The sequence below is a fragment of the Lithobates pipiens genome, unplaced genomic scaffold, assembly GCF_037356315.1.
Source record: "Lithobates pipiens isolate NorthernLeopardFrog02 unplaced genomic scaffold, aLitPip1_a1.2 Scaffold_1, whole genome shotgun sequence".
NCBI classification, from domain to species: domain Eukaryota; kingdom Metazoa; phylum Chordata; class Amphibia; order Anura; family Ranidae; genus Lithobates; species Lithobates pipiens.
The window spans coordinates 224,394,419-224,421,584 of NW_027507685.1; the positions used below are offsets into that span (position 1 = coordinate 224,394,419).

The 27,166-nt window shown below is 45.4% G+C and overlaps 1 protein-coding gene across 2 annotated transcripts; it reads right to left on the reverse strand.

Annotated features, from left to right (window-relative positions):
• Nucleotides 1–14,103: 14,103 nt before the first annotated feature.
• LOC143983688 (histone H3-like centromeric protein A) lies at nt 14,104–26,951 on the reverse strand. 2 transcript variants are annotated; one of them, XM_077483684.1, is made up of 5 exons: nt 26,818–26,951; nt 21,643–21,760; nt 19,229–19,389; nt 18,262–18,339; nt 14,104–14,566 (listed from the first exon to the last, which is right to left on the reverse strand). In XM_077483684.1, exons 1-5 carry the CDS (start codon nt 26,917–26,919, stop codon nt 14,432–14,434), a joined length of 594 nt encoding a protein of 197 aa, XP_077339810.1. In that variant the 5' UTR covers nt 26,920–26,951; the 3' UTR covers nt 14,104–14,431. The 2 variants fall into 2 exon arrangements, with proteins under 2 accessions (XP_077339810.1, XP_077339819.1); XM_077483693.1 differs by lacking the exon at nt 18,262–18,339.
• Between the last annotated feature and the right edge of the window lie 215 nt (nt 26,952–27,166).

The window sequence follows — 27,166 nt, forward strand, 5'->3', positions numbered from 1 at the left end:
TGCCAAATATAGGGCAATCTTAGAAGAAAACCTGTTAAGAGTCTGCGGTGGAGGTTAAACTTGCAGCAGGACAACGACCCTAAACATGCAGCCAGATCTACAATGGAATGTTTAGGTCATAGCATATTCATGTGTTAATATGGTACAGTCAAAAAACAGACCTAAATCCAATTGAGAATCTGTGGCAAGACTTGAAAATTGCTGTTCCCTGACGCTCTCCATCCAATCTGACAGAGCTTGAGCTATTTTACAAAGAAGAATGGGCAAAAATGTCACTCAAGATGTGCAAAGCTGGAAGAGACACCCCCAAAAAGACTTGCAGCTGTAATTGCAGTGAAAGGCGGTTCTACAAAGTATTGACTCAGGGGGGCGCTATACAAATGCACCCCACACTTTTCACATATTTGTAAATCATTTTGAAACCCATTTATAATTTTCCTTCCACTTCACAATTATGTGCCACTTTGTGTTGGTCCCTCACATAAAATCCCAATAAAATACATTTAAGTTTTTGGTTATAACATGACAAAATTTCAAGGGGTGTGAATACTTTTTCAAGGCACTGTACATGAGGAGTCTCTACTTTTGGGGTGCTGTGGGTTTTTTTGAGGATATGTCAACACTATGTTTTTACCACCATGAAGGGGTATTTATAAACCTGTCATAGGTTTTAATTAAATTGTACAACAAAGATTTTCTGTTAATTCAATTAATTGGTTTGATAATTATACAGAGGCTTAATACCTTTAATAGCTATTTTTTTTCTTCCTGCAAACATTCCCAAACTGTTCTGTCCATCTTATGGGGGTTTTGGGTGTCCCCACCCTACTTTGCGTGTTCCAAAACTATTTGGGTTGAACTATCCAGCATTTGAAAAATGCTGAAATATAAGTTTAGGGTGGACTGGCCCTTTAATGATTGTAGATGTGCCAGACATGTATTCTCACAGAGTTACTAATATGGCTGTATAAAATATGATGTTCAGAAAAACAACTCAAGTTAAAAAGCAGAGACGAAGAAGAGGGGACCCTGACCTTCTCCTGCATTATCATTCCATTTGATAGATGGTGGAGAAATGTGACAGGAGGGCCTTGTTGTCATCCCCAGAATAAGTCAAGGAGAGATGGGGCAAAAGATAACTAGAAATAGTTTACAGGGTTGTTTTTTTCTTTTACATGTACAGTACACACCAACATTTCCTCATTTAACAGAAAACCACAAGACATTATGTATGGTTTGTAAATCTTTTTTTCTGCATTTGTGTCAGTATCCTCTAGAAGTATGGGATAAAAATATATATTTTAGCAGAGAGCCATGACTGTCAGTCTCCAGCTCTCTGCTCTGTCCATCTAGGGTTTACTGGGCTGTGGAGGGGGCTGTAGGCAGCTTACTAAGAGGCTGCGCAAGGTGTGGGTCCAGGCATCTGGGTGGATCCCGACCATATGGTGGGGATCTTTTCAGGGACTGCACTGTCTGAGTGATGGCAGCCGACAGCAAACTTTAGCCGTCTTCTTTAAAAATAAAAATAAAGTCACAGGAGTGCAGAACGAACTGCACTCATGTGACCTACAGGAGCTTTGGCCAAACTTCTAATTGAATCCCAAAATATGCGATTAGGTCAATTTGCTTCTATGCACTTTGGTCCTACTGCAAGGGTAATGTTGGGATCCTAAAAGATCCAGGGCACCCCTGACCAGAAGTTCTCAACCAGGGTTCTGTGGCATCCTAGAAGTTACTAGGGATTCCTTGAGCTGTGGCTCATTGATCTCCCCATCTGATGGTGCCTACATACATCCAGGATCAACAACGATTGGCAGAGCCAGCAGCTAGACACCATCGATCTTCTTAGCCGATTGTAAAGGAGGGTATTCTTCAAGGGCTCCTCTGGGGGTAAAATACTGAGAAAGTCTGATACTAGTCTTTTCTTTTTTGTTCAATGCAGTGGGCTGGAGCGAGGAGTCGTGGCACTAACTCTTCGTGCAGCAATCTCCCCGTTGAGCTATCGTGTTCTGACAGCCGCCCGCCCCCCCCATCAGAAGATCAGAAGACACCTGCCAGCGCTCAGTCATTGGCTGAGAGCACTGATCAGATGTCGATTGGCAGACTTTTATTTTGGTCATGCCCCTTTCAACAGAAGCTGGCTACCGTACACTTGGGCCGAATGCCGGTATCGATTGAACCATCCGATATTCAGCCCCATGCGTATGGCCTTTTAGACTGAAACAGTACGGAATTTGAAGCATACCATAGGGCAAAAGTGAGTGTTTTTCCTTCCTCCATATAATCTTCTTTTCTGCCTCCACTTTGGTCTATTCACAAGGATCCCAAATCAAAGAAACAAAAAACTTGCAACCTTATTTAAAAACAAAACAAAACCAAAAAAAAAAAAAAACCCCACACGCTATCCACAAAGGCAGACTATTGCTGGACCATTAATTTTACACAAAAAAATAAAAATAGGATTTTTGTACTCACCGTAAAATCCTTTTCTTTGAAGTTCATTGACGGACACAGCATCTTCATCTTGATCTTGACCTTAGGGTTATAGCGCCCCTTTAGGAGAGGACTAGGCAGAAAGTGTTAAAAACAACACTTGCACAGTACCGCCCAGAGGGAAGTCCTACTGGCTATAACCCCCTCACACTGCAGCCAGCAGCTCAGTTCAAGTTCATCAAAAGCAGTACAAACATAAGTAGGAGGGGTGGGTGCTGTGTCCATCAATGAACTTCAGAGAAAAGGATTTTACAGCCAGTACAAAAATCCTATTTTCTCTTTCATTCATTGAAGGACACAGCATCTTCATCTTGACCTCAGGGATGTCCCCAAGCAGTGTCAAAGAAACGAGGGGTGGGAACAGTAAGAAAATAACTCCACCCATAACAACCAGAGCTCCTCAACAAGGAGTTGCAACCTTAAACAGCCACCTGCAAAACCTTGCGGCCGAAGCAAGCATCCAAAGATGCGCTCACATCAACCTTGTAAAATTTTGTGAAAGTGTGAATGGACGACCAGGTCACAGCCTTACACTTGGGAAATGGATGCTTGATGTTGGAAAGCCCAAGAGACACCAATTGCCCTGGTAGAATGTGCCGTGACAGAAAAGGGGGGCGCCCCTCCCCTTATGGCATAAGCCTGAACCACAATCTGTCTGATCCACTGAGAGATGGTGGCCGATAAGACCGCCAGTCCCTTCTTCAGACCAGCCACCACTACAAACAGCGAGTCCGACCTCCGAAAAGGAGCAGTAGCAGACAGATACACCTGCAGAGCCTGGACCACATCCAAGGAATGCAAAGCCACCTCCTTGGCGTGTGACGGCCGAAGACATAAGGACAGAAGCACAATGTCCTCATTTAGATGAAAGGACGAAAACAACCTTTGGCAGAAACAAAGGCTGCGGACGCAGCACCGCTTTACCCTTGTGGAAGATCAAGTAGGGACACATGCAAGACAAGGCCGCCAACTCAGAAACCCTCCTGGCAGATGTAATAGCCACTAGAAAGACTGCTTTCTGAGAGTGTCAATAAGGGGATCTCCCTAACGTTTCAAAGCGGCGGTTTCTGAAGCACTGAGAGCACCAGATTCAAATCGGTGGTCAAACCGGAGGGGCCCACATGTCGCAACCCCCTGAACAAACGTACTCACCAATGAATGAGCTGCCAAGGGTCGGTGGAAAAAAAAAAAAAAAAGACAGCCAAAGCCGATATCTGCCCCTTGATGGTGCTTAAGGCAAGTTTCTGATCCACTCCTTGCTGCAAAAACAGCAGGATCCTGGAAATAGAGTATGTGCGCGGACGCCACCCCATCTCCTCACACATGGAGATGTAGGCCTTCCACGTACGATGATAAATCTTCTGAGAAGAGGACTTCCATGCCCTCAGCATAGTGGATATTACTGAATCTGAAAGCCAGGTGCTAAGGGACCGAGGTCTGTCAACAGACATGCCATGCCATTAACCACTTGACCACTGGGCACTTAAACACCCTTAATAACCAGACCAATTTTCAGCTTTCGGTGCTCTCGCATTTTGAATGACAATTACTCAGTCATGCAACACTGGACCTATATGAAATTTTTGTCCTTTTTTTCACACAAATAGAGCTTTCTTTTGGTGGTATTTAATCACCGCTGGGTTTTTTTTTTTTTGTGCTATAAAAGAAAAAATACCGAAAATTCTGTAAAAAAACGAATTTTTCTTTGTTTCTGTTAGAAAATTTAGCAGATTAGTAATTTTTTCTTCATAAATTTTGGCCAAAATTTATACTACTACATATCTTTGGTAAAAATAAGTACAAATTGGTGGATATTATTTGGTCTTTGTGAAAGTTAGAGTCCACAAGCTATGGTGCCAATATCTGAAAATTGATCACACCTGAAGGACTGACGGCCTATTTCAATTCTTGAGACCCTAACATGCCAGAAAAGTACAAATACCCCCCAAATGACCCCTTTTTGGAAAGAAGACATTCCAAGGTATTTAGTAAGAGGCATGATGAGTTTTTTGAAGTTGTCATTTTTTCCCACAATTCTTTGCAAAATCAAGATTCTTTTTACTTTTTTTTTTTTTTTCACAAAATTGTCATATTATCAGGTTATTTCTCACACACAGCATATGCATACCACAAATTACACCCCAAAACACATTCTTCTATTACTCCAGAGTATGGTGATACCACATGTGTGAGACTTTTACACAGCGTGGCCACATACAGAGGCCCAACATGCATGGAGCGCCATCAGGTGTTCTGGAGCACCCAGGACAATTCTGACATTTCTCTCCTACATGTAAAAATCATAATTTATTTGCTAGAAAATTACATAGAACTCCAAAACATTATATATGTTTTTTTAGCAAACACCCTGGAGAATACAATGGTGGTCTTTGCAACTTTTTATCTCGCACGGTATTTGCGCAGTAATTTTTCGAATGCTTTTTTTTGGAAAAAAAACTGTTTTGTGCTTAAAAAAAAAAAAAAACACAGTAAAGTTAGCCCAATTTTTGCATAATGTGAAAGATGAAGTTACGCTGAGTAAATAGATACCTAATATGTCACTCTTCAAAATTGCACACGCTCGTGGAATGGCGGCAAACGTCGCTACTTAAAAATCCCCATAGGCGACGATTTACATTTTTTTTACTGGTTATATGTTTTGAGTTACAGAGGAGGTCTAGGGCTAGAATTATTTCTCTCGCTCTAACGTTCGCAGCGATACCTCACATGTGTGGTTTGAACACCGTTTTCATATGTGGGCGGGACTTGCGCATGCGTTCGCTTCTGCATGCGAGCACATGGGGACAGGGGCGCTTTAAAAAAACATTTTTTTTTATTGTTCATTTTACTTTATTTATTTTAGTTTGACATTTTTTTCCCCAAAAATAATTTTTTTGATCACTTTTATTCCTATTACAAGGAATGTAAACATCCCTTGTAATAGGAATATGGCATGACAGGTCCTCTTTACAGTGAGATGTGGGGTCAATAAGACCCACATCTCACCTCTAAGCTGGGAAGCCTGAAAAAAAAAAAAGATTCTGGCTTTGATCGTATTAGCGATTCGGTAGAAGCACCGGAGGGCAGCGGGAGATGTCTATGGCTGGGTATTGCAGGGTATCACCGACTATGGCTGGGTATCTCAGAGCATGGTGTTGCAGAGTACTGCGTTGCAGAGCATTGCAGGGTATTGGCGGGTGTTGCAGAGCATTGCAGAGTGTTGCAGGGTATCGGCGGGTGTTGCAGAGCATTGCAGAGTGTTGCAGGGTATCGGCGGGGGTTGCAGAGCATTGCAGAGTGTTGCAGGGTATCGGCGGGGGTTGCAGAGCATTGCAGAGTGTTGCAGGGTATCGGCGGGGGTTGCAGAGCATTGCAGAGTGTTGCAGGGTATTGGCGGGTGTTGCAGAGTGTTGCAGGGTATTGCAGAGCGTTGCGGAGTGTTGCAGGGCATTGCGGAGTGTTGCAGGGCATTGCGGAGTGTTGCAGGGCATTGCGGAGTGTTGCAGGGCATTGCAGAGTGTTGCAGGGCATTGCAGAGTATTTGCAGGGAATTGCAGAGTATTTGCAGGGAATTGCAGAGTAATGCAGAGTATTTGCAGGGAATTGCAGAGTAATGCAGAGTATTTGCAGGGAATTGCAGAGTAATGCAGAGTATTTGCAGGGAATTGCATAGTAATGCAGAGTATTTGCAGGGAATTGCAGAGTAATGCAGAGTATTTGCAGGGATTTGAGGGGTTAATTTTCGGTGAGCAGCGATGTGGGCACTGCAGATGCAGCCCACATCGCTGCTGACACCGATCTCTTCCCCCTCCGCTGTACCGATCGGTACAGAGAGGGGGAGGGAGGAACCGGCGTCATAACATGACGCCGGCTTGTTTACAAGTGATCACTCCGTCATTTGACGGAGCGATCACGTGGTAAACGGCCGCGATGAGTGGCCGTTTACCGTGATTCGTGATGCGCCGGGTCCACTGGACCCAGCGGTCACGGATGCTCTCGTGTGCACGCCCCAGGGGGCGCGCGAGAGCAGAATTCTGGGAGGCCGTTAATTAACGGCCTCTTAGAGTTAAACAACCGCCCTGATGCCGTTAATCGGCAATGGGCGGTTGTTAAGTGGTTAAAGCCAGTGACGGTAAAGCAGGATGAAGTATTGGACCTTGGGACAGAAGGTCCTCTCGCATCTGCAGTCACCAAGGAACATCCGCCACACTATGTCGGTGTACCACGGACGCCGAGGCCAATCTGGGGCAATCAGAATTACTGGAATCCACTCTGAAGCAGACGTGGTAGAAGTTTTAGTGGGGTAAAAGCATAAATCAGCCAATAATGGCCCCATGGAGCCACCAACGTGTCTGCCACGTCTGCCCAGGGATCCTTTGACCTGGCCACTAACCTCTATACCTTCCGATTGAGTCAAGAAGCCAGGAGATCCACATCTGGCATGCCCCACCTTAGGCAAAGGAGCTGAAATACATCCAGATGTAGTGACCATTGCCCTTGGTCCAGCATCTGACTACTTAGGTAGTCCACTTGCCAGTTTTCTATGCCCGGAATGTACACGGCCGAGAGAACCGACACGCGCTGCTCTGCCCACCGCAGGATGTGAGTGACCTCCAGTGCTGCAGCTGAGCTCCTTGTTCCTCCTTGATGGTTGACATACGCCACCGCGGTGGCGTTGTCCGACTGGATCCTGACCGGATGCCCCTGCAGCCTCTGTGACCATGTGGAGAAGCACCGCCTGATTGCCCGAAGTTCCAGCACGTTGAACGGCAGGCGGGATTCAGACTGGGTCAGGCGACCCTGAGCTGACTGTATGCCCCAACCGGTCAGGCTGGCATCCGTTATTATCACCATCCAATGAAGAGGAAGGAACGACTTCCCGGACCGAAGGACTCGCCCGAATTTGACAATCCAGGGACAACAGATTTGTCCCATTTTGACAGGATCTCCTTTTGCAAGACTCGAGCGTGGAATGGAGCATACAGTACCGCCTCAAAAGTGGCTACCATGAGACCCAGGACACGCATGCAAAAGTGTAGCGACGACCACCTGCAGGGCACCAACAACTTCACAGCAGCTTGAAGAGTCTGCAGCTTGTCCGAAGGGAGAAAGACCCTAACCTCTGAGGAGTCCAGAAGCAGGCCCAGGTACTCCAGGCATTGAGTCTGCACAAACACCAACTTCTGTAGGTTCAGTACCCAAACTCCCAAAGAGTTTGCATAGCGATTGCTACATCCTCCCTTAATTCTGAGGCGGAATATGCTCTCAGGAGGAGGTCGTCCAGGTAACCCACGATTGCGATCCCTCGCTGCCTTAGCAAGGCCAAAATTGGGGCTAGAACCTTGGTGCCGACGCCAGGCCAAAAGGGAGAGCTACAAATTGGTAGTGCTTTTCCCCGACCGTAAATCGCAGAAAACCTCTGATGCATATGGGGACATGCAAGTATGCATCCTGGATGTCCAGGGATGCCAGAAAAGCCCCCTGGAGTTCAGCAACCACTGAGCGAACTGATTCCATCCTGAACTTTTATACCTTCACAAAGCTGTTGAGTGCCTTGAGGTCCAGGACCGGACGGACCCCTTCCTTCTTTGGGACTACAGACAGATTGGAGTCGAATCCCTGAAACCTTTCCCGTGTCGGCACAGGTACTATCACCCCACGCAGCAGGTCCTGTACTGCCCCAAACAGGACCTCCCGATGAGCCAGAAGATGAAGGTTGGAGGGAAAAATAAATAAAAAATCTGTTTAGCGGACAAGAAAGGAAACTATCTTGTATCCTGATGAAATTTGCGATTTTTTTTTTTTAAAGTGAAACATTAAAAATGTATGGTTCCTTTAAAGAACATGCCTGGGTACTCAGTGAGAAAAAATAAATAAAGTACCGTAATTGTAACCTGGAAATAAGACACCCAAATATTTAAAAAGTCATTTACCAACAACAATAAGTCCTTTACGAACAGCAATGCAAGATGTCTATGACCCCATATTTGTTAAATGCTTGCAAATCTTTGATTCTAGTATACTGGGGAAAAAGTTTAATACCTACTATCTCGCAGTGTCTACGAAGGGTTAACGAGCTCCGTCTAATGGAAGAAAACCTGTAGAAATTAAGGGCTGACAAAATGGTTTGAATAGAAACAAAAACGATATGAAATATCAGACCCTGATGGTAAATCAGAGTATGACTTATTAATATCAATTAACCTAGTTTCTGTACCTCTCCCATAGTTCTATATATTTACATTTGTTGAAAGTCCCCCTTTCTTCCTTTGGAATGATTTTTTTTAACCCTCTTTTTTTCCTTGTGTGGTTCCCACCTGCCTCCCCCCTATTTTTCTATTGGAGGGGAGAGGAACTGAGAAGATAAATTGCATTGTATATGTTTCAAACGTTTGGAATTTTCTGAAATGCTGAAAATAATAAAAAAAAGTCCTTATTTAAAAATATAAATAATTCCCCCCCCCCCCCAAAAAGTCCCTCAATCGCAATGTCCACAGCCTGCCAAATCTGAATATCTCTCTCTCTCTCACACTAAAAAAACTGATGACCTAGTGCACGCAACCGATCCCACAAGATAGCAGTAGCAAATGACCGCTTCCAGTGCCATCAGCTACAGAAAGGGAAGAGGGTAGCAACGTTACGGCTATCCCCACCCTTCTGCTTAAAGTGGTGGGGATTCCTGGAGAGGTCAGTGGTCCCTAGGGGCATAGCCTCCTTAGGAACCAGCAACAGCAGGAAGCTGTCATACATAGAAGCAGTAGAAATACTGCTTCTATATAAGATTTCTGGTTCCTGCCAAACAAGGTCAATTGGGCAAAAAGTTCAAAGTGTTTGTCTGAACACCCAAAGTTTAGTCCGATCAGGCAATCCATGTCACCTCTCCTCTGCTCATTTTTAATCCTGCAAATGGTGGCCCATTGTGCCACAGCCAAATATTGCACTTAAATAGGATGCGTTCCTTGACAGCATGCCTCTTAATGTACAGCCCTATGTAGCTACATTCCCCCTTTTTAAGTGGGTGATAAAAACGCAGCTCAACCTCTTGAATTTACCAACCCTAGGACAAATGTCTGAACAAGCCCTTAGGAACAAGGGTCTCAAAGTGGCAGCCCTTCAGCTGCTATAAAAGACAAGTCCACTACTAGTGAGGTATTGCAAGGCTGACAGTTACAAGCATCTCAGAAGCATGATGGGACTTGTAGTTCCACAACAGCTGGAGGGCCAACAGTTTAAGACCCGCTGTCTTAGACCATTGTCACCAAACCTAGAGTTCCCTTTGGAAGATTTAACACCTATTACTATTTTGGTGGCAACTCAAAATTTGAGGTTTCCTCTCACTTTCATTCTCAGTGACCAGATGATCATCATCACTATCCACATCTATACCCAGTCACTCATGTCTCATATATTCTATACATTTTTATGTAAATTCATAAGCCATTTTAGGCATTTTTTCCCCAAATCTGCAGCTTTCATTTAAATAACTCTGTTATAGGGCGACAACACTTAACCCTTGCAGAGTGGGTCTCAAAAGGTGTTTTTTTTTATTTGCGGAGTTGCGCTTTAAAGAGGCACCGTCAAGAAAATGAAAAATGTTATCAAATATTTACCGTAATTGTCCTTTCCTAGAGCCAATCCATGGAGGCATACATGTGGTAGTATGCTGCCATGTTGGCACCAGGAAAAATTTTAAAAATCGTATCAAATACTTACCGTAATTTTCCTCTCCTGGCACCAATCCATGGGAGCATACATGTGGTAGTATGCTGCCAAAAAAATATCAAATACTTCACAATTTTTTTTCCCTGGCACCAATCCATGGCAGTATACTAATCCCATGTATGCTGCCATGTTGGCACCAGGTTAAAAAAAAATAAATAAAAAAAAAAAAAATTTTGTACTCGCCGTAAAATCCCTTTCTCTGGAATTCACCGACTGACACAGCAGTTTTTTTTGTCCCACTTTGTCAAAATCTCCTTCTGCAGGACTCTGGTGTGGAACTGGGCATATGGTACTGCCTCCAAGGAGGCCACCATGAGTCACAGGACTCGCACGCAGAAGCGAAGCGACGACCACTTGCGGTTCATCAACAGTTTTACCGCGGCTCTGAGAGTCTGCAGGGAGAATCACTCTCGCTTCCATGGAATCCAGCAGTAAGCCTAGGTACTCGATCACCGACTTTTAGGTTCAACAGCCACCCTAATTCTTGCAGGGTCTGCATGGTGATCGCCACATCCTCCTCTAACTCTGAGGCGGAAGAGGCTCTCAGGAGAAGAACGTCTAGGTAACCCACAATTGCGAGCCCGTGTTGCCATAGCAACAGCAACACAGGAGCCAATACCTTGGTAAAGACTCGGGGGGGGGGTAGATGCCAGACCAAAAAGGGAGAGCCACAAGCTGGTAGTGTGCTTCCGACTGCAAATCGCAGAAACTTTTGATGCCGGAGGCATATGGGTATGTGCAAGTACGCATCCTGGATGTCTGAGGACACCAGGGTGTCCCCTTGATGGAGTGCAGAGACTACTGAGCGAACCGATTCCATTCTGAACCTCTGCACTTTCACAAAGTGATTGAGGGCCTTTAGATCCAAGATTGTAGCTCCCAAGAAGGAAGGGGTAAGTCCAAACAGGTTTGAGTAGAATCTCTGGAAAAGTTACGATTCCGGAACAGGTACAATCACCCAACGTATCAACAGGTCCCTTACCGCGCCGAAGAGGGCCTCCCGGCGAGCCGGGAGTACGGGTATGCTGGAGAGGAAGAATCTGTTTTGCGGCCAAGAGAGGAACGCTATTTTGTAGCCATAGGAAATTAGATTGCAGACCCATTGGTCAGACAGTCGGGAGGACCACCGGGCTGCAAAATCCCGAAGGCGACCCCTCATGTGGTAGCACTTTTGTTTGCAGACTTGTGGTCGTCCTGTCAGGCTGGGGACATTTGGCCGAAGCGCCGGGCGGATGAAGAAGCAGTTTGAGCGGAAAATGAAGGCCCTTGCCTATGGCGTGGCTCCTTAGCCTTCCTGGCCTGTGGGAGTAATGTACTCTTGCCACCTGTGGCATTCTTGCATCCAAAGAGGCTCCAAAGAGCTGGTCGCCAAGGAAGGGAACATCTGTCAGGGCTTTTTTGGATGCCTGGTCAGCCGACCAGCATTAACCAAATCAGGCGCCTCAGCACCACTGCTGACACGAACTGAAGCCCCGGATAACAGGGGGAAGAGTATCCAGGGCCACGTCAAACGTACTTCAGGCCTTGCACTAGTTGGTCTGCTAGTTCCACGCAGACAGGAGAAGCCTGTTCTCCCAATTCGCAGTGCAACGGTTTTGCCCACTCAGTGTCTGCGACACAAGTGCGGATGCCAGTACCGGTCGCATGGTTGAGCCCACGACCGTAAACAAGCAACGAGCCACTGCCTCGGCCTTCCTGTCCATGGGATCCATAAATGCAGGAGTCCTCTCTACCGGGATTGTGGTTACTTTGTTCAACCTGGATACTGGGGGGTCCACTGCCGAAGGAGCCGACCACTTTGAGAAGGCTTTCCTCAAAAGGGGTAACGCACCGCCATGTATTTGGGGACCAAAAAGGTCAGTTGCGGTCCACCCCATTCCATATAAATGAACTTGTCAAAATAAGTCAGATATGGGGACACCTTAGGTGAACGGGCTGTCTTACGGGACCCAAAAGGGACCGCTACATCAGCAGAGGGATCTGCCGGCTCCCGAATCTTCAGGGTATCACACACGCTGTGATAAGTGCTCCAACAAACGCTTTATAAAACGCACGGACAGGGGGCTCATCCTCGCTGTCCGATCGGCCCTGGTCAGCGTCATCTAAAAACGACAGAGCAGGAGTCACCAGCCTCAGCAGGGCCCGAGTCTGCATCTGAGCTCTCCCCAGAGGAGGGGGTTTAGTGGCAGCTTTTTAGCCCCTTTGCGACCAAGCACCACCTCCATCTTGGCAACAAACAAATTGAGGACCGCTGACAAAGCATCCGAAGGCACTGCACATTTCGCAGGCAAACCAGTTGCAATTGCCTGGAATTCGGGGGAAGAAACACCAGTTTCTGAAGCCATGCTGACCCTACCCTGCCTGCCACCTGAAGGGGACTTAGGACAGTGATGGTCGCACCCTCCTTACTGCTGCTGGCTGAGGGGCTCTTTCCGCAGGACTCACCACCCTGACAGGTTCTGCGCTGTCCAGCAAGTAGTGCTCTTGTTCTCTGTCAGCTCCCTGGTGCAGAGAAATTCGCTCGGTGTCATTCAAAGCTGTTACTAATGGCGCTGAAACTGCTCTGCAATGTGCTCAGGCTAAAAAAAAAATGGGCACCAAGCGTCCAGTATAAGGACATAAAACACTGGGAAAGTGGCCGCCGGAATACAGGACCACATGTCTCTAGAGAATGCTGAAAAACGTGCTCAGGCTTCGAGAAAATGGCCACCGGCGTCCAGTATAAAGGACAAACCACAGGGAAAATGGCCATCGAGACACAGGAGAGCAGGCTTTCCCTTGCCCATACCCAAGATGGCCATGGACACTGAAAAACCATGAGGGACAGAGCTAGAAAATGGCAGTGATCAGCGCTGCATGAGATCACAGGGAGATAAAAAAAAAAACACACAACTCAGGACACAGCCAGCGCTGTCCCCCCACATGACACACACCACAGCTCAGCAGCCACATGCAGCATCCCCCACAGGGAGGGGAGGGGGGGAGATAGGGACAGGGAGAGAAGAGAGGGGAGGTGAGGAACCCCCGAATCGACCTTCCAGGGAATGCCAAGCTGCTCAGCCCCACCGAGGCAGGGAGAACTGTACTTACCAGTCCTGAAGAGCTGGGAAACATTCCATCACAGACTCACTCTCCGATCAGTACGGGGTGGCTGTTGGCCTCGGCATACTGTGACGCAGACATCAGTAGCCCGGTCATATGTGCACCCCGGAGCATAAAAGCTCACCGACCACCTCTGGAGCTGGAGGTATGTCGTGGCAGGCCTAGCTGTGACCTGCACACGCTCGCTGGCCGGGGAGACTACAAAGATGAGAGTTATCCAGCCTGTCACCCAGACGACTGTTGATAGCAGATCACAGGATCTTTCATCTAACACAAAATGCAAAGCTTGTGCAGAAAAAAAAAAAAAAAAAAAAAAAAAAAAAAACCAACAACAAGGACTGATGGGCTCGTCAGGGTTCCTAGGTCCATCTTCACTAGGCAAAATAAAAATGATGGCTGCATGGCAGGCTGAGTGATTGTTACCTAATTTTCCATAACATGTAATGCCTAGTATTCTCCTAAAAGGTGGTGTAACAACCCAATGGCTAAGAGGAGATGTGTCAGTTGGTGAATATAAGAGAAAATATTACAGCAAGTATCTTATGGTGCCTCCTATCATAAAAGTTCAAAAGTGCTAACAGGTTTGCTTTAAATAAGACCACATGGATATATGTATCAAAAAGCAGCTTCCAATTGTAATGTGTAAGAATGTTTCTAATGACAATTTGGCTCAATGGAGCATCATGGAGGTACGTTGGCGAGGAGGGAGGCTGGTGGATTTTTAAGGGACTCGGTCACTTTGCCCTGAAGGAAAGAATCTCTTTAGACACCATGAGAAGTCAAAGATTAAAAAGCCAAAACATATTTTATGTAGAAACATAGGTAAAATTTAATACAATATTAATAACAGCCAGACACAGAAATTAAAATTGCCTCCCTAGTGGAGCGGAAGGATCCACATATTGTCATGAATATATACACACACACACTTAGATACAGAAGTGTAACAATTGGTGTGCAGCTCACGGGCCACCAATGGGTAAAATGAAGGCATTTCATGTTGTATTGCTTCAGAGATCGGGACCCTGTCTTGGTAAAGTTCATGGTAATTGAGACAGGGTAATCTATTTAAAATGGGTGGCTTTGAAGGCCTTTAGGTAAGAAAAAAAAGCTGTTATCCCAGTCCTTCCTGTGTTCCTCGAATCCGCCGAGCGAGCTGCATGTCCTGGACAAAGAGGGTGACCCTTTTGGCATGCAGACAGCAGAGGTAAGAGTCTTCAAAGAGTCGCACCAGGAAAGCTTCAGCTGCCTGCTCAAAATAAAAAAATAAAATAAAAAACACACACAAGCTAGTCAGATCTTCACAAGATATTAGCGCCACTCTCTCTCTTATTACACTACAGTGATGCCCCCAAGGGGAGGGGGTTGGGTGGCCATGACACCTGCAGTCACAGGATGTGCTCAATCTTCCAGGTTGAAGGACACTGGATGCCATTCAACCCTGAAGACTGAGGGTATCCAGTGGCAGAAATAAATTATTGCAGGAGACAGCCGAAGCAAAGAGGTCATATTGTATCTAGACCTTTTCTTCTTTGGTTTTAAAAGCAATCTTTTAGAAAAAAAATACATACATTAAAAAAGAACAAAAGAAAACAAAAAACACACAAAATATATGCACATATTTTCAGGAAAAAAAAATGCATTTAATTTTTTTGCATAGGCTACATAGCAGTGCACCCACAATCAGTGGGTTGCAAGTTCAATGCCAGGCCCCGCAGATTGTTTTTCTCCCTGTCCATACCAAGGTACAGATTTTCAGTTATAGAGCTTGTGTCAATGGACTACAATTCCGTCTGCCATGGTGGCAGACAGTAGTTCGTTCATTTTGTGAATGAAAAAAAAATGTGCTTGTGCGGGTGCAGCCAAGCAGAATTCAAAAGACACAGCAGCTGTGCGGGAGAAAAAAAAAAAAAAAAAAAAAAAAAAAAAAAACACGAGCTCGCTGTCACTGGGGACAGATTTTTGTCCATCGGACGAGCATACACACAAATGGATTTCTCGATAGGAACTGGGTCCGGCAGAGTTCCGGCCGAAAAATTTGAAACATGTTCTATTTCTAAAGTCCGTCAGATTTTTGGACAGCAAAGGTCCGATGGAGCCCACACATGATCGAATTGTCCGACGGATTCGTTCCCTCGGACCTTTGCTGTCAAAAAGTCAGGCTGTGTGTACGCAGCATAACTCAACCTTTTGTGCAATGTTACTTTATAAATATGGATGCAACATGGTGCAAAAGGTTGAGTTAGCTTTTAAAGTGTCACTAAACCCACATGAAAAACTATCAATAAAATGGTGTATTACATGCTGTTCATACTCAATCTGAGATTTGTTTTATGCATTCTGCAAAAACCTGGTTGATCCTGCTGCTCTCTATCTCCACCTTTTGTTCAGCTAGGCATTTTGCAGCTGTGGTGGCAACTCTGTAGATGCTCAGTTTTCATTGAGTTTCTATGCTGAGCATTTCCCCCCCCCCCCCCCCCCCCCCCCATTACATCCGAGCAGCCCATCTGACTAGAGAGTCACAGATGTGGGCATATACACAGTGGTAAAATGATAGCCCACTCCCTCCTTCATGCCTACTAACCAGCTAAACACAATGGGGGCGGGATATTACATGTAGATTGATGGAGGCTTCACCTCCCTCTTATATGAAGACACAGACCCGAGAGGCATTACATGTTATTGCCAAAAAATATTAAAGACTTGATTTCAAATATATTTGTATGACAATTTATTTATATTAAAGCGGAGTTCCAGGCCCCCCACCAAAAAATTTAAAGTCAGCAGCTACAAATACTGGTCATTTGATCCTCCCAAAAAAATGTCAAGTGTCTGATTTGTCCACAGCAATCCTGCTACAATTTGCTGATCGCTACCATTACTAGTAAAATAATAATTAAAAAAAAAAATCCAAAAATATATACCATAATTTGTAGACGCTATAACTTTTGTGCAAACCAGTTAATATATGCTTATTGCGTTTTTTTTTTTAAACCTAAAATATAAAGCAGAATACCCATTGGCCCAAATTGATGAACAAATTTGATTACTTTTTTTTTTATTGGGTATGTTTTATAGCGCATAAAATAAAAAACCACAGAGGTGATTAAATACCACCAAAATCAATCTTGATTTGTGGGGGGGGGGCATACATCTTATTTGGGTACAGCGTCGCACCACCGCGCAATTGTTGGTCAATATAAAAACGCAGTGCCAAAGCGCAATAAATGGCCTAGTCATGAAGGGGGGGACCTTCTGGAGCTGAGAGGTTAATAAACAAAACAGTGAACTTCAGTATGACATTTCCTGGAGCACCATTGATAAACAGTGCTTCAGAAATCATGCATGCCAGTGCACCCTTTCAATGCCTGTGATTGAGCGGTCATCAGATCACAGGCAAAATCCGCATCAAGAGAGGGCTCTGTGTCTTGCGATTGTCTGGGAAATCATAAAAATGTACTCTCGGCCCTCCCTGTCTGCTTCTACCATTGATTGCTTTTCTTTTGCAACACTGCTCCCACTGACACCAATCATAAAGCAGGCATACGGAGCTGCAAAGGGGCATAGTTGACTATAAAGGGGGCACACTGACTATTAATGTTAAACAAAAAACAGACCCACCATTAGTTATGGGGCACTCAAAGCTGATCACAAACATTTAAAGCAGACAAAACATCACAGACTCCCAACATTTAAAAGATCCAATCCCCACCAAAGCAGCACTAGCGGCTGACCACTGCAGGGTGTCCTGAGTACTACATAGTCCCGAATCCTGACTGCTGCACTAAATATTTCCTAAACAATTTTGGGGAATTTCTATGGTCCTGGCATATTGAGGGTCTCCAAAAATGTAATAAGCAATCAGAATATGTGTTTTCCGCTTCAAAGTTTTTGGTATTTCCCCTTAGGCCCCTTTCACACATGCAGACATTATGTCCACATTTCATCCATCCGTTTGCAGATGAAATACGGACATACATGCATTCCTATGGGATAGCGGGTGTCTGCGGATAAACATCTGCTATCGTCCGCCTCCGCTATTGTCCGATTCTACAGATGGAGGAAAATCCTATTTTTCTATCCGTCTGCAGAGTGGATCGGATGAACACGGACAGACGGTCCGTGCTCATCCGATCCCCCATAGCGGAGAGCTGACAGGGCGGTCCCTGCACAGTGTGCAGAGTCCGCCGCCGTCTCAGCGGGGACAACGGAGCGATCCCTGCTGAGCAAGCGGATCATCACGGGGCGGATCATTACTGATCCGTCCCGTGTGAAAGGGGCCTAATAGTATAAACAAAAAAAACACAACAACCAACAACCATCCACCACCACCAACCACCACCACCACCACCACCACGCATTAAAAGGTTGTTTTTTTTTAATAGCAAAGACTTTACAAACATGTTATACGTCCCTGCTCTGTTGCAGTGGTTTTGCACACAGCAGCCTGGATCCTCCTCTTCTCGGGTCCCTCTTCGATGCTCCTGGCCCCTCCCTCCTGTTGAGTGCCCCCATAGCAAGCAGCTTACTATGGGGACACCCGAGCCACAGCACCGTGTCCATTCAGACAGAGCCGTGACCCAGCCCCCTTTCTCTCCTCATTGTCTGACTGACTTCGCCAATGGTGCCGCGCTGCTGTCTCAGTCAATGAGGAGGGGAGTCCCAGGCAGCTGAGACACTCCTGCAAGATTGTGGGATAGAGACGGGCTCAAGTATTAGGAAGTTGCTGTACACAGAACGTTTTTTTATCTTAATGCATAGAACGCATTAAGATAAAAAACCTGCCTTTACAATCACTTTAATTTGGGTACAGTATTGCACAATGGAGTAATTGTCAGTCAAACTATCCTAGCACTAAATAAACCTTTTTTACAAGGCCATTTTTTTGGTTATACACTGGCTGGTAATTGAATTATAAAGTCCTGCATTGCATAAAATACTAACCTCTTGTAATGCCATGATTGCGAAACTTTGAAACATGAATGGCACGCCACGAGTATAATCCATGCACACTTCTCTCACCTGCACAAGCACAAACAGGGGGGAAAAAAAAAAAAAAAAAAGTTACTTTTGCCCCAGATACATAACAGCAAAGTAAGAACAAAATGTTCCCTCTGCCCGCTCCACTCATTTCCTGGCTGATCTCTAGATATTATTCCAGGAGGAACCCTCTACTCAAAAACATGCTCTTCCCTAGCCTCCTCACACGATCACATCCAGGACTTCTCAGGAGCCCGTCTCCATCTCTGAAATTCCCTTCATGTACTATAAAAACTCTACACCTTTAACTGGCTGCAAAACTTTTACATCATGATTTTCATGGTTAATACATTGATCCTGCTGGATCATGTGTGCTGTGTTTATTCTCAGCTTTGCAGTGCTATTTGGAATCACAGTGATTCCACCCACAATCCCAAATCACTAGATCTGAATGGTGCCTAAAATAACGGTGTAAGGGCACTTCCACATGGGGTGGACTCCGCCAGCAGGGAGGACAGCTGTTCACTGATCTCACCTTATTTCCGTTTCTGATCCCCCACTGAGCAGGCAGATGACAGGTCTGTGTCTGCTCCGCTTCTGCAGGGCAGACACAGCCCGCTCTCCTCTCTGGGCTTTTGGATGTAAAAAACGGACCGCTTGTCCATTTACACCCAACTGCCATTCGATCCAATCTGCTGGAAGGACAGGGATCCCCATCTGTTTGTCTTTATCGGAGTGGATGTAGGCGGGGACACAAATCCGTTTACACTTGCTGCTATATAGAGGAAAACAGCGGGTCCGCCTGTAAAAATAAACAGGTGGACCCAATCGATCCACTGGGGTGAAAGGGTCCTAAGAATGTTTTGTATGTGCATTTACCCACCTCATTTCTACCTCTGTCCACAGTGAATAAACCAACAACAGTACTCACCAGTCTGGCGAAGGGGGCTTTTCTTATTAACAGGTCCGTTGACTTTTGATATTTTCTTATCTCCATGAGCGCTCGTGTCCCAGGCCGATAACGACGCGTATGTTTCTGTCTGAGGAAAGTACCTTCTGTTTGGGAGGTACCTGCTCTGCTTGGCACCGGTTCTGCATTGTAAAAAATTAACAAAATTACAAAGAACTATTTTATAACCTATATTGTCAAAAGTATTGGGACACCTATCTATAGAAATTTAATGGCATTCCAGTCTTAGTTCGTAGGGTTCTATATTGAGTTGGCCCACCCTTTGCAGCGATAACAGCTTCAAATCTTCTGGGTAGGCCGTCCACAAGATTTAGGAGCAGGTCTATGGGAATGTGAGGTCAGGCACGAATGTTGGACAAGAAGGTCTGGTTCACAGTCTCCGATCTAATTCATCTCAAAGGTGTTCGATTGAGTTGAAGTCAGGACTCTGTGCAGGCCAGTCAAGTTTCTCCACCCCAAACTTAGAATGCATGAAGGTAAAACATCTTCAGCTTTTGGAACCACTTTAAAGCGGGATTCCACTGTCTTTAACCTTTTTTTTTTGTGGCATACTGACAATCATTAGTATTATGAAATATAACACTTACTTTTTCTTTTTTTCAAAACAGCAGCATGCTGTTTTCTCATCGAAAACGATTTTATAAAACCGTCTGACGGTTGTCATTTTGCCTGTGGGCATGTGAAGCCCACAGGCATCCTCTTCCGGGAGAGTGTGCTGCTAAAAGACCAGCATGCACCGCCCGTTCGATAAAAGATCTCGCGCATGCGCAGTCAGCGCAATATCGAGCGCCGTCAACAGCTCTGGTTGCCATGACAACGGGTGTTGTCGGAAGCCCCGCCCCATTGTGATGGCAACGGAGATAAACAATGAAACAAAGAACGTGGGTGTCGTGATGACGTCACTTCCCTTTTCTTCCTCGCGCAAAATCTCGAGCCTGGGCACAGCACAGACTCCTGGAGGAAAAAAAAAACGATCCCAGGAGCCCCTGCGGCAGACAGGAAGAAGTGACCTGCAGCTGAAGCCCCGCCCCTTTCCGCATCGGCTCCGCCACTTTCTGCAATCTCCAGAGGCAGAAAATTTAAAATAAGAAAAGAACAGAAGAAGACAGCTGAAAGGTAAGGGGGTTACCTAGCGATTAGGGAAGGGGCGGGATCACATAGACCTAGGACGGTAATTTAGGGTGGACCTCCGCTTTAAAGTGTATGTAATCCCAAGCAATTACGTTTTTTTATTTGCTTACTTTTGGTCTGTTATGCACACCAGCAATTTTATTAGATATATGTTTAACAAAATGCAAAAACAAAACAAAAAAAACAAAAACAAACACACATTGATCAGGTCAGAAATTCAGAGCTATCCTGTGCACACTTCTTGTGTTATCTCACATCTAATTAGCCCTTCTGATTTTTATCTTGGACTACAGAAGAATTAGTCTATTTTATGGAGATATGAAGAGTGGAAGAGTTTGAGCAGTTTAGCAAAAGACAACTGGATAGGGCTGAAACCACTCAGTTCCAAAAAAAAAAAAAAAAAAAAAAAAAAAAAAAAAACCAACCGCTGTTTTGTCAGTTCACCACAGGACTTAAAGCGGAGGTCCACCCTAAAGTGGACCTTCCGCTCATCGGAACCCTCCCCCCCCTCCGGCGCCACAATTGGCACCTTTCAGGGGGGAGGGGGGGTGCAGATACCTGTACAGTACAGGTATCTGCACCCACTTCCGGGATAGCTCTCTGCGGAAAGGGGCATAGATTACTCCCCTTTCCGCAAGTGCCCCGCTGCCTGCTGGGAAACACACAGATCCCAGAGGCAGCGGGGACCGTCCTTATTGCGCAGCGCAACTCACGCATGCGCAATAGGGAACCGGGAAATGAAGCCGAAAGGCTCCATTTCCTGATTCCCATACCCAAGATGGCGGCGGCAGCATCCGAGAGACGATCTAGAGATCGGCTTCGGGTGCCGACATCGTGGGCGCGCTGGACAGGTAAGTGTCACTATTTTAAAAGTCAGCAGCTGCAGTATTTGTAGCTGCTGGCTTTTTAAAAAAAAAAAAAAAAAAATAATAATAAAAAAATAAAATAAAAATAAAACGCGGAGTCCCGGTGGACTCCCGCTTTAAGAGCTAGGTGCATTTCTCGCAACTCAAAAAAGGCATCTCCTTGTAACTGCAGGGTCCTTAAAAGGGTTAAACATAGGAAAATGTGCATGTTTTGCAGAGATGCACTACATGTGTTTGTTGTGAAAAAAGAAAAGCCCTTCACCTATTGATCACCCGATACAGGCCCTTCAGGGATTCCTGTGTCTCCATTGGTACCTGGAGTGCTATCCTGCTGTAAGCTCCCACTTAATGTACATACAGTATAAATCCCATCCTTACTTGGGGATGGTGGAGGTGGCGTCACTCTCTTTGGAGGCCTGGACTTCCGCCGGGATGGCGGGCTTCTACCGACCGGTCTCATTCTGACTCGACACAACTCATTTAAAAAAGCAAGACCCTACAAAAAGGTAGGAAACGAAATGTAAAATGTCAAAAACGGGCTATAGATAGTACATCACAAACGTACATCCCTCACATTTTTGTAAATATTTTATTATATCTTTTTATGTGACAACACTGAAGAAATGACACGTTGCTAAAATGTAATGTAGCGAGTGTACAGCTTGTATAACAGTGTAAATTTTCTGTCCCCTCAAAACAACAACACACAGCCATTAATGTCTAAACCGCTGGCAACAAAAGCGAGTACAATTGGGCCCAATTAGCCATTTTCCCTCCCCGATGTCATGTGACTCAGTGTTACAAGGTCTCAGGTGTGTTAAAATTTGGTGTGATCACTCTCGCTCTTATACTGGCCACTGGTTGCTCTACAGAAAGATGACCTAGGCTATAAGAAGATTGCCAAGACCCTGAAACTGAGCTGCAACACGGTGGCCAAGACCATGCAGGAGGTTTAACAGGACAGATTCTACCGAGAACAGGCCTCGCCATAACGACCAAAGAAATTGCGTGCACGTGCTCAGTGTCATATCCAGGAGGTTGTGTTTGGGAAATTGTACGAGTGCTGCCAGCATTGCTGCAGAGGTTGAAGGGATGGAGGGTCAGCCTGGCAGTGATCAGACCATACGCCGCACACTACATCAAATTGGTCTGCATGGATGTCATCCCAGAAGACTCTTCTAAAAGTGATGCACAAGAAAGCCTGCTAACAGTTTGCTGAAGACAAGGACATGGATTACTGGAACCGTGTCCTGTGGTCTGATGAGACCAAGATAAACTTATTTGGTTCAGATGGTGTCAAGTGTGTGTGGGGGCAACCAGGTGAGGAGTACAAAGACAAGCGAGTCTTGCCTACAGTCAAGCATGGTGGTGGGAGTGTCATGGTCTGGAGCTGCACGATTGCTGCCGGCACTGGGGAGCTACAGTTCATTGATGCCAACATATACTGTGACATAATGAAGCAGAGCATGATCCCCTCCCTTCGGAGACTGGGCTGCAGGGCATTATTCAAACATAACGACCCCAAACACCTCCAAGACGACCACTGCTTTGCTAAAGAAGCTGAGGGTAAAGGTGATGGACTGGCCAAGCATGTCTCCAGACCTAAACCCTATTGAGCATCTGTGGAGCATCCTCAAACCGAAGGTGGAGGAGCGCAAGGTCTCCAACATCCACCAGCTCTGTGCGGTCATCATGGAGGAGGGGGGGAAGAGGACTCCAGTGGCAACCTGTGAAGCTCTGGTGAACTCCATACCCAAGAGTGTTAAGTCAGTGCTGGAAAATAATGGTGGCCACACAAAATATTGATCCTTTGGGACCAATTTGGACATTTTTACTTAGGGGTGTACTCACTTTTGTTGCCAGCAGTTTAGACATTAATGGCTGTGTGTTGAGTTATTTTGAGGGGGCAGCAAAAGTACACCGTTATACAAGCTGTACACTCACTACTTTACATTGTAGCAAAGTGTCATTTCTTCAGTCACATAAAAAGGTATACTAAAATATGAACAAAAATGTTCATAATAAAATTATATATACACACGCACACATTTTTTCTTCATTTGTTACACACACACACACACACGCACACACACGCACACGCACACACACACACACACGCTGCCATGAATCAAATGGTTATTTCAAAACAAAGGATTCCCAGAGCACTATGGGTTAGCCAAAGATAGCGCATAGACACACAATCCTTTAAAGTGGTTGTAAACCCTTACAAACCACGTTGACCTACAGGTAACTTCCAGCAGTTGCAGAACTACAAGTCCCATGAGGCATAGCAAGACTCTGATAGCCACAAGCATGACACCCAGAGGCAGAGGCATGATGGGACTTGTAGTTTTGCAACAGCTGGAGGACTGCTAATTGCATATCCCTGGCCTAGATTAAAGGGATTGTAAAGTTAAAAATGTTATTTTTTTAAAAATAACAAACATGTTATACTTCCCTCCACTGTACAGCTCGTTTGGCACACCCTCGCATGGTGAGAAGCATCTGTGGGCGTGCTCCCATGATACAGCCGGTGGCTATAGCCGCTCGCTGTATCACATGGGCCCGCCCCCCGGCGCTCCGAGTCAGTGGATGTGATTGACAGCAGCGCGAGCCAATGGCTGCGCTGTTTTCCATCCATCCACTCCAGCCAATCAGCGGGCAGGCTGAGTGGTGAAAAGGAAGTAGAGGACGAGCACGGGACTTTCAAGGGGTGAGATAATTAAAACGGGGGGACTGGGGGTGCAGGCAGTGTCAGATGTTTTTTCACCTTAATGCATAGAATGCATTAAGGTGAAAAAACATTTACCTTTACAACCCCTTTAAGGCTTACCTGTAGGTCCAAGAAATATCTCCTAAACCTATACGGTTTAGGAGATATTTACCTGAAGACAGCCACCGCTGTCTACCGCGCATGCGCCGTAGACAGCGGCGCGCAGGCACACTGGGCAAGCCGCAGATCGCGGCGATATGCTGCGAGTGTCGTCATCGCTGCTACGGCGAATCACAGCGCCAGAGCAGCGAGACCCACCAAGAAGATGGACGCTCGGAACTACAGGGGACAGCGGTGACATCGCTGGCTCCTGTGTTAGGTAAGTGACACATAATGGACTACTATGCGATGCACAGTAGTCCATTATGCTTTACCTTTGCAGGGAGACAAAGAGGAAGTAAACCCATCAGGGTTTACTTCCTCTAGGTTTCTGCTTATACAAGGCTAAGGCCAGGGACTGAAAAGTCTGATAAGGATATAGTCACTGCTGTGATAACTCATTTACAGTAGAAGCTGCTTTTATTCAAATGCTTCATCTAGTGGCTAGATAGAAACTGCCTGGGTTTTTCATAGTTTTGGCTACACAGAGTAAAAGCTTGTATTAAGAGAAGTATGGCTTTGGGGTTTTTGTGTCAAATCACACTCACCTAGGTGTATACAGCATTGGTTTAATGCTGTATCTGTCCCCCCTGCCATCTGTAAGAGTGAGAACTGAGCAAACACCACCAATTGCTGAGTTCTGTATATACTGACATGTAAAAACAAACAATGCATTTGGTATGCAGGCAAAAAAAAAAAAAAAAAAAAAAAAAAAAAAAATGAAAATAGCTAACAACTATTATAATCCATCATCTCGATCGTTGTTTCAGCCCTAATTTTTTTTTTTTAAAGTGGTACTTTAGTCATTTTTTCAACTTTCCCTCTATTAAACCTGCCCTTGTTGTTTTAACGTTGGACAGTAAAACTTTTTTTCTGCCAGTCCACTTCCTGTGTCTGGTAAAAAGCCTAGGCTTATGACATCATCCGCAGCACTCTTTCTTATGAGAGTTTGCCCGGAAGGGAGGGAGGACGAGTCATAAGTGGGCCAATGAGAGCGGCAGAGCCAGAGGTGTGCCTCTATGTGTCTGTAAATCCAGGAAGTGAACAGGCAGCAGCTTCAGTTTGCCCAAAGACTTTGGAGATTTCTGCAGCATATTTGAAAAGTACAGAATCATAGTATTATATAAAAAATTATGCACATGTGGTTGGAGGGAAGCTTCAGAATGGTAAAGAGGTTTTTATTATAAATTGTGAGATTGCAGCTCCTCTTTAAGGATCAAAGTCTGCTTTTTATATTATGGATCCCCAAATTAAAATAGAACTAAAAAAGGAAAAACGATTATTTTTAGTTTTGTATACAGAGGTAGATTCGAGCACCTGGTTTCTAGTCCCGTCGTTGTCCCCATTAGGGAGATTGCCTCTCCATTTAAGATCATCATTGGAAGTAAAAGAAAAGCCCACATTTTGGGTTGTCCACAGAGTATTGATAAAGGGAAATCCTCTAGTGGGTGACAACCAGGGATTTCCTCACTTCCATTTTTTTGTAAATTTAAAGTAGTTGTAAAGGCGGCACAAAGGTTTACGCCTTCATGCATTCTATGCACGAACCATCTGTGTGCAGCATCCCCCCCCATACTAACCTGAGCCCCCTACCCAGTGATGTCCACAAGAGCCTTGCCTCTCACTCCTGATTGGCTTTTGGCAGCTGTCAATTACAGCCAGTGAGCCAATCAGGAGACGGAGGAAGCGAGGCCGAGCCACAGTCTTGTGTGTGAATGGACACGTAGAGCCGCAAGTTGGGAGCGTGCCTACTTGAGTGCCCCCCAGAGCAAGCTGCACCCGGCAGGAGGGAGGAGCCAGGAGCGCTGGCGTGGGACCCGAGAAGAGGATTGGGGCTGCTCTGTGTAAAACAATTACACAGAGCAGGTAAGTGCAACATGTTTGTTTTTTTGTTTTTTAATTTAAACATGGCTACAATATCACCAAGTAGACTTTTAGAACAGCCTAAATATGCAAAAAGTATTATGAGCAAAGGCGATGGAGCAGTTATGCCAGCTGTGGGTTATGCTACTTTTTTTTTTTTTTTTTTTTAATTTAATACATCTAGTATAACTGTTCCATTACCTATGCTTAGATCATCTTTAGTATCATTCCTTTGTGGAGCAGATACCAGACTGGTAGTGGAGGTGTGAGCGCTGTAGGCAGCCTGGTAAGAAGTGGGGTAATGTTCAGTCCAATGCTCAGGCCTCCCTTTATAGAAGCAGGCAGGTTGCAGAGAAATATACAGTAGCTATAAAGAAAATCCAGAAGGACGAGAATCTGCAACTGTGACAAATCAGCACCACGCTGCATAAATGAGAGCACATTGAACTGGTTAGAGCAGCAAGACACTTATGATAACCAGAGCTCCATCAATCACATTTTAATAAGTGCCTGATGAAAGAACTTGGAGACACCGCAGCTACACTCCAATAAATGTATCGCTCTGACGGAAATCTCCTTCCATCCAGTCACCCTACAAATCTGAAGATAAACAGAATCAACACCAGCTGGGGGAAAAGAAAGAAGGAGGAGCTGCACTTGTCAGAATTGTAATGCCACCAAGTACAGCACAGTTATTACAGATCACTTCCACACAAAATACATCAGGAATGTATCCACATTAAAATACATCTTTGAAGGTGAAATTTAAAGTTGTTGTAAACCTTACATGTTTTAAAATAAACATGCCCAAGACTTACCTGCTCTGCGCAATTGTTTTGCACAGAGCGTCCCAACATCCTCTTCTTCAGGTGTCCCCCCGCTGGTGTTCCAGGCCCCTTATCTTCATTGAGTGCCCCCATGGAAAGCCGCTTTCCATAGGAGCACCCATGCGGGCTCGGAGGAGGAGAAGAAGGAGGGAGGAGGGAGGAGGGAGGAGGAAGGAGGAGGAGGTTTATTACATACCATATTTTTTCCTTTTTTCTAAACTGCGCTATTATAAATAACAAAACATCTCAGACAAATGCACTGTATAACCATGGAGCATCAACTCTTAGCCCTTGTACACACGGCCGAACATTCCGATGGACAATGTCCGATAGGACCGTG

Bases quoted from the DNA above. Each gene is read 5' to 3' on its own strand.
- LOC143983688 (XM_077483684.1), bottom strand. From the start codon at position 26,919: ATGGGGGCACTCAATGAAGATAAGGGGCCTGGAACACCAGCGGGGGGA. The intron at 21,761-26,817 runs GTAAGTCTTGGG...ACCTTTTTGTAG, and splicing joins AAAACAATTGCGCAGAGCAG to GGTCTTGCTTTTTTAAATGA. The intron at 14,567-18,261 runs GTTAGTATTTTA...TATTTTGAGCAG, and splicing joins CAATCATGGCATTACAAGAG to GCAGCTGAAGCTTTCCTGGT.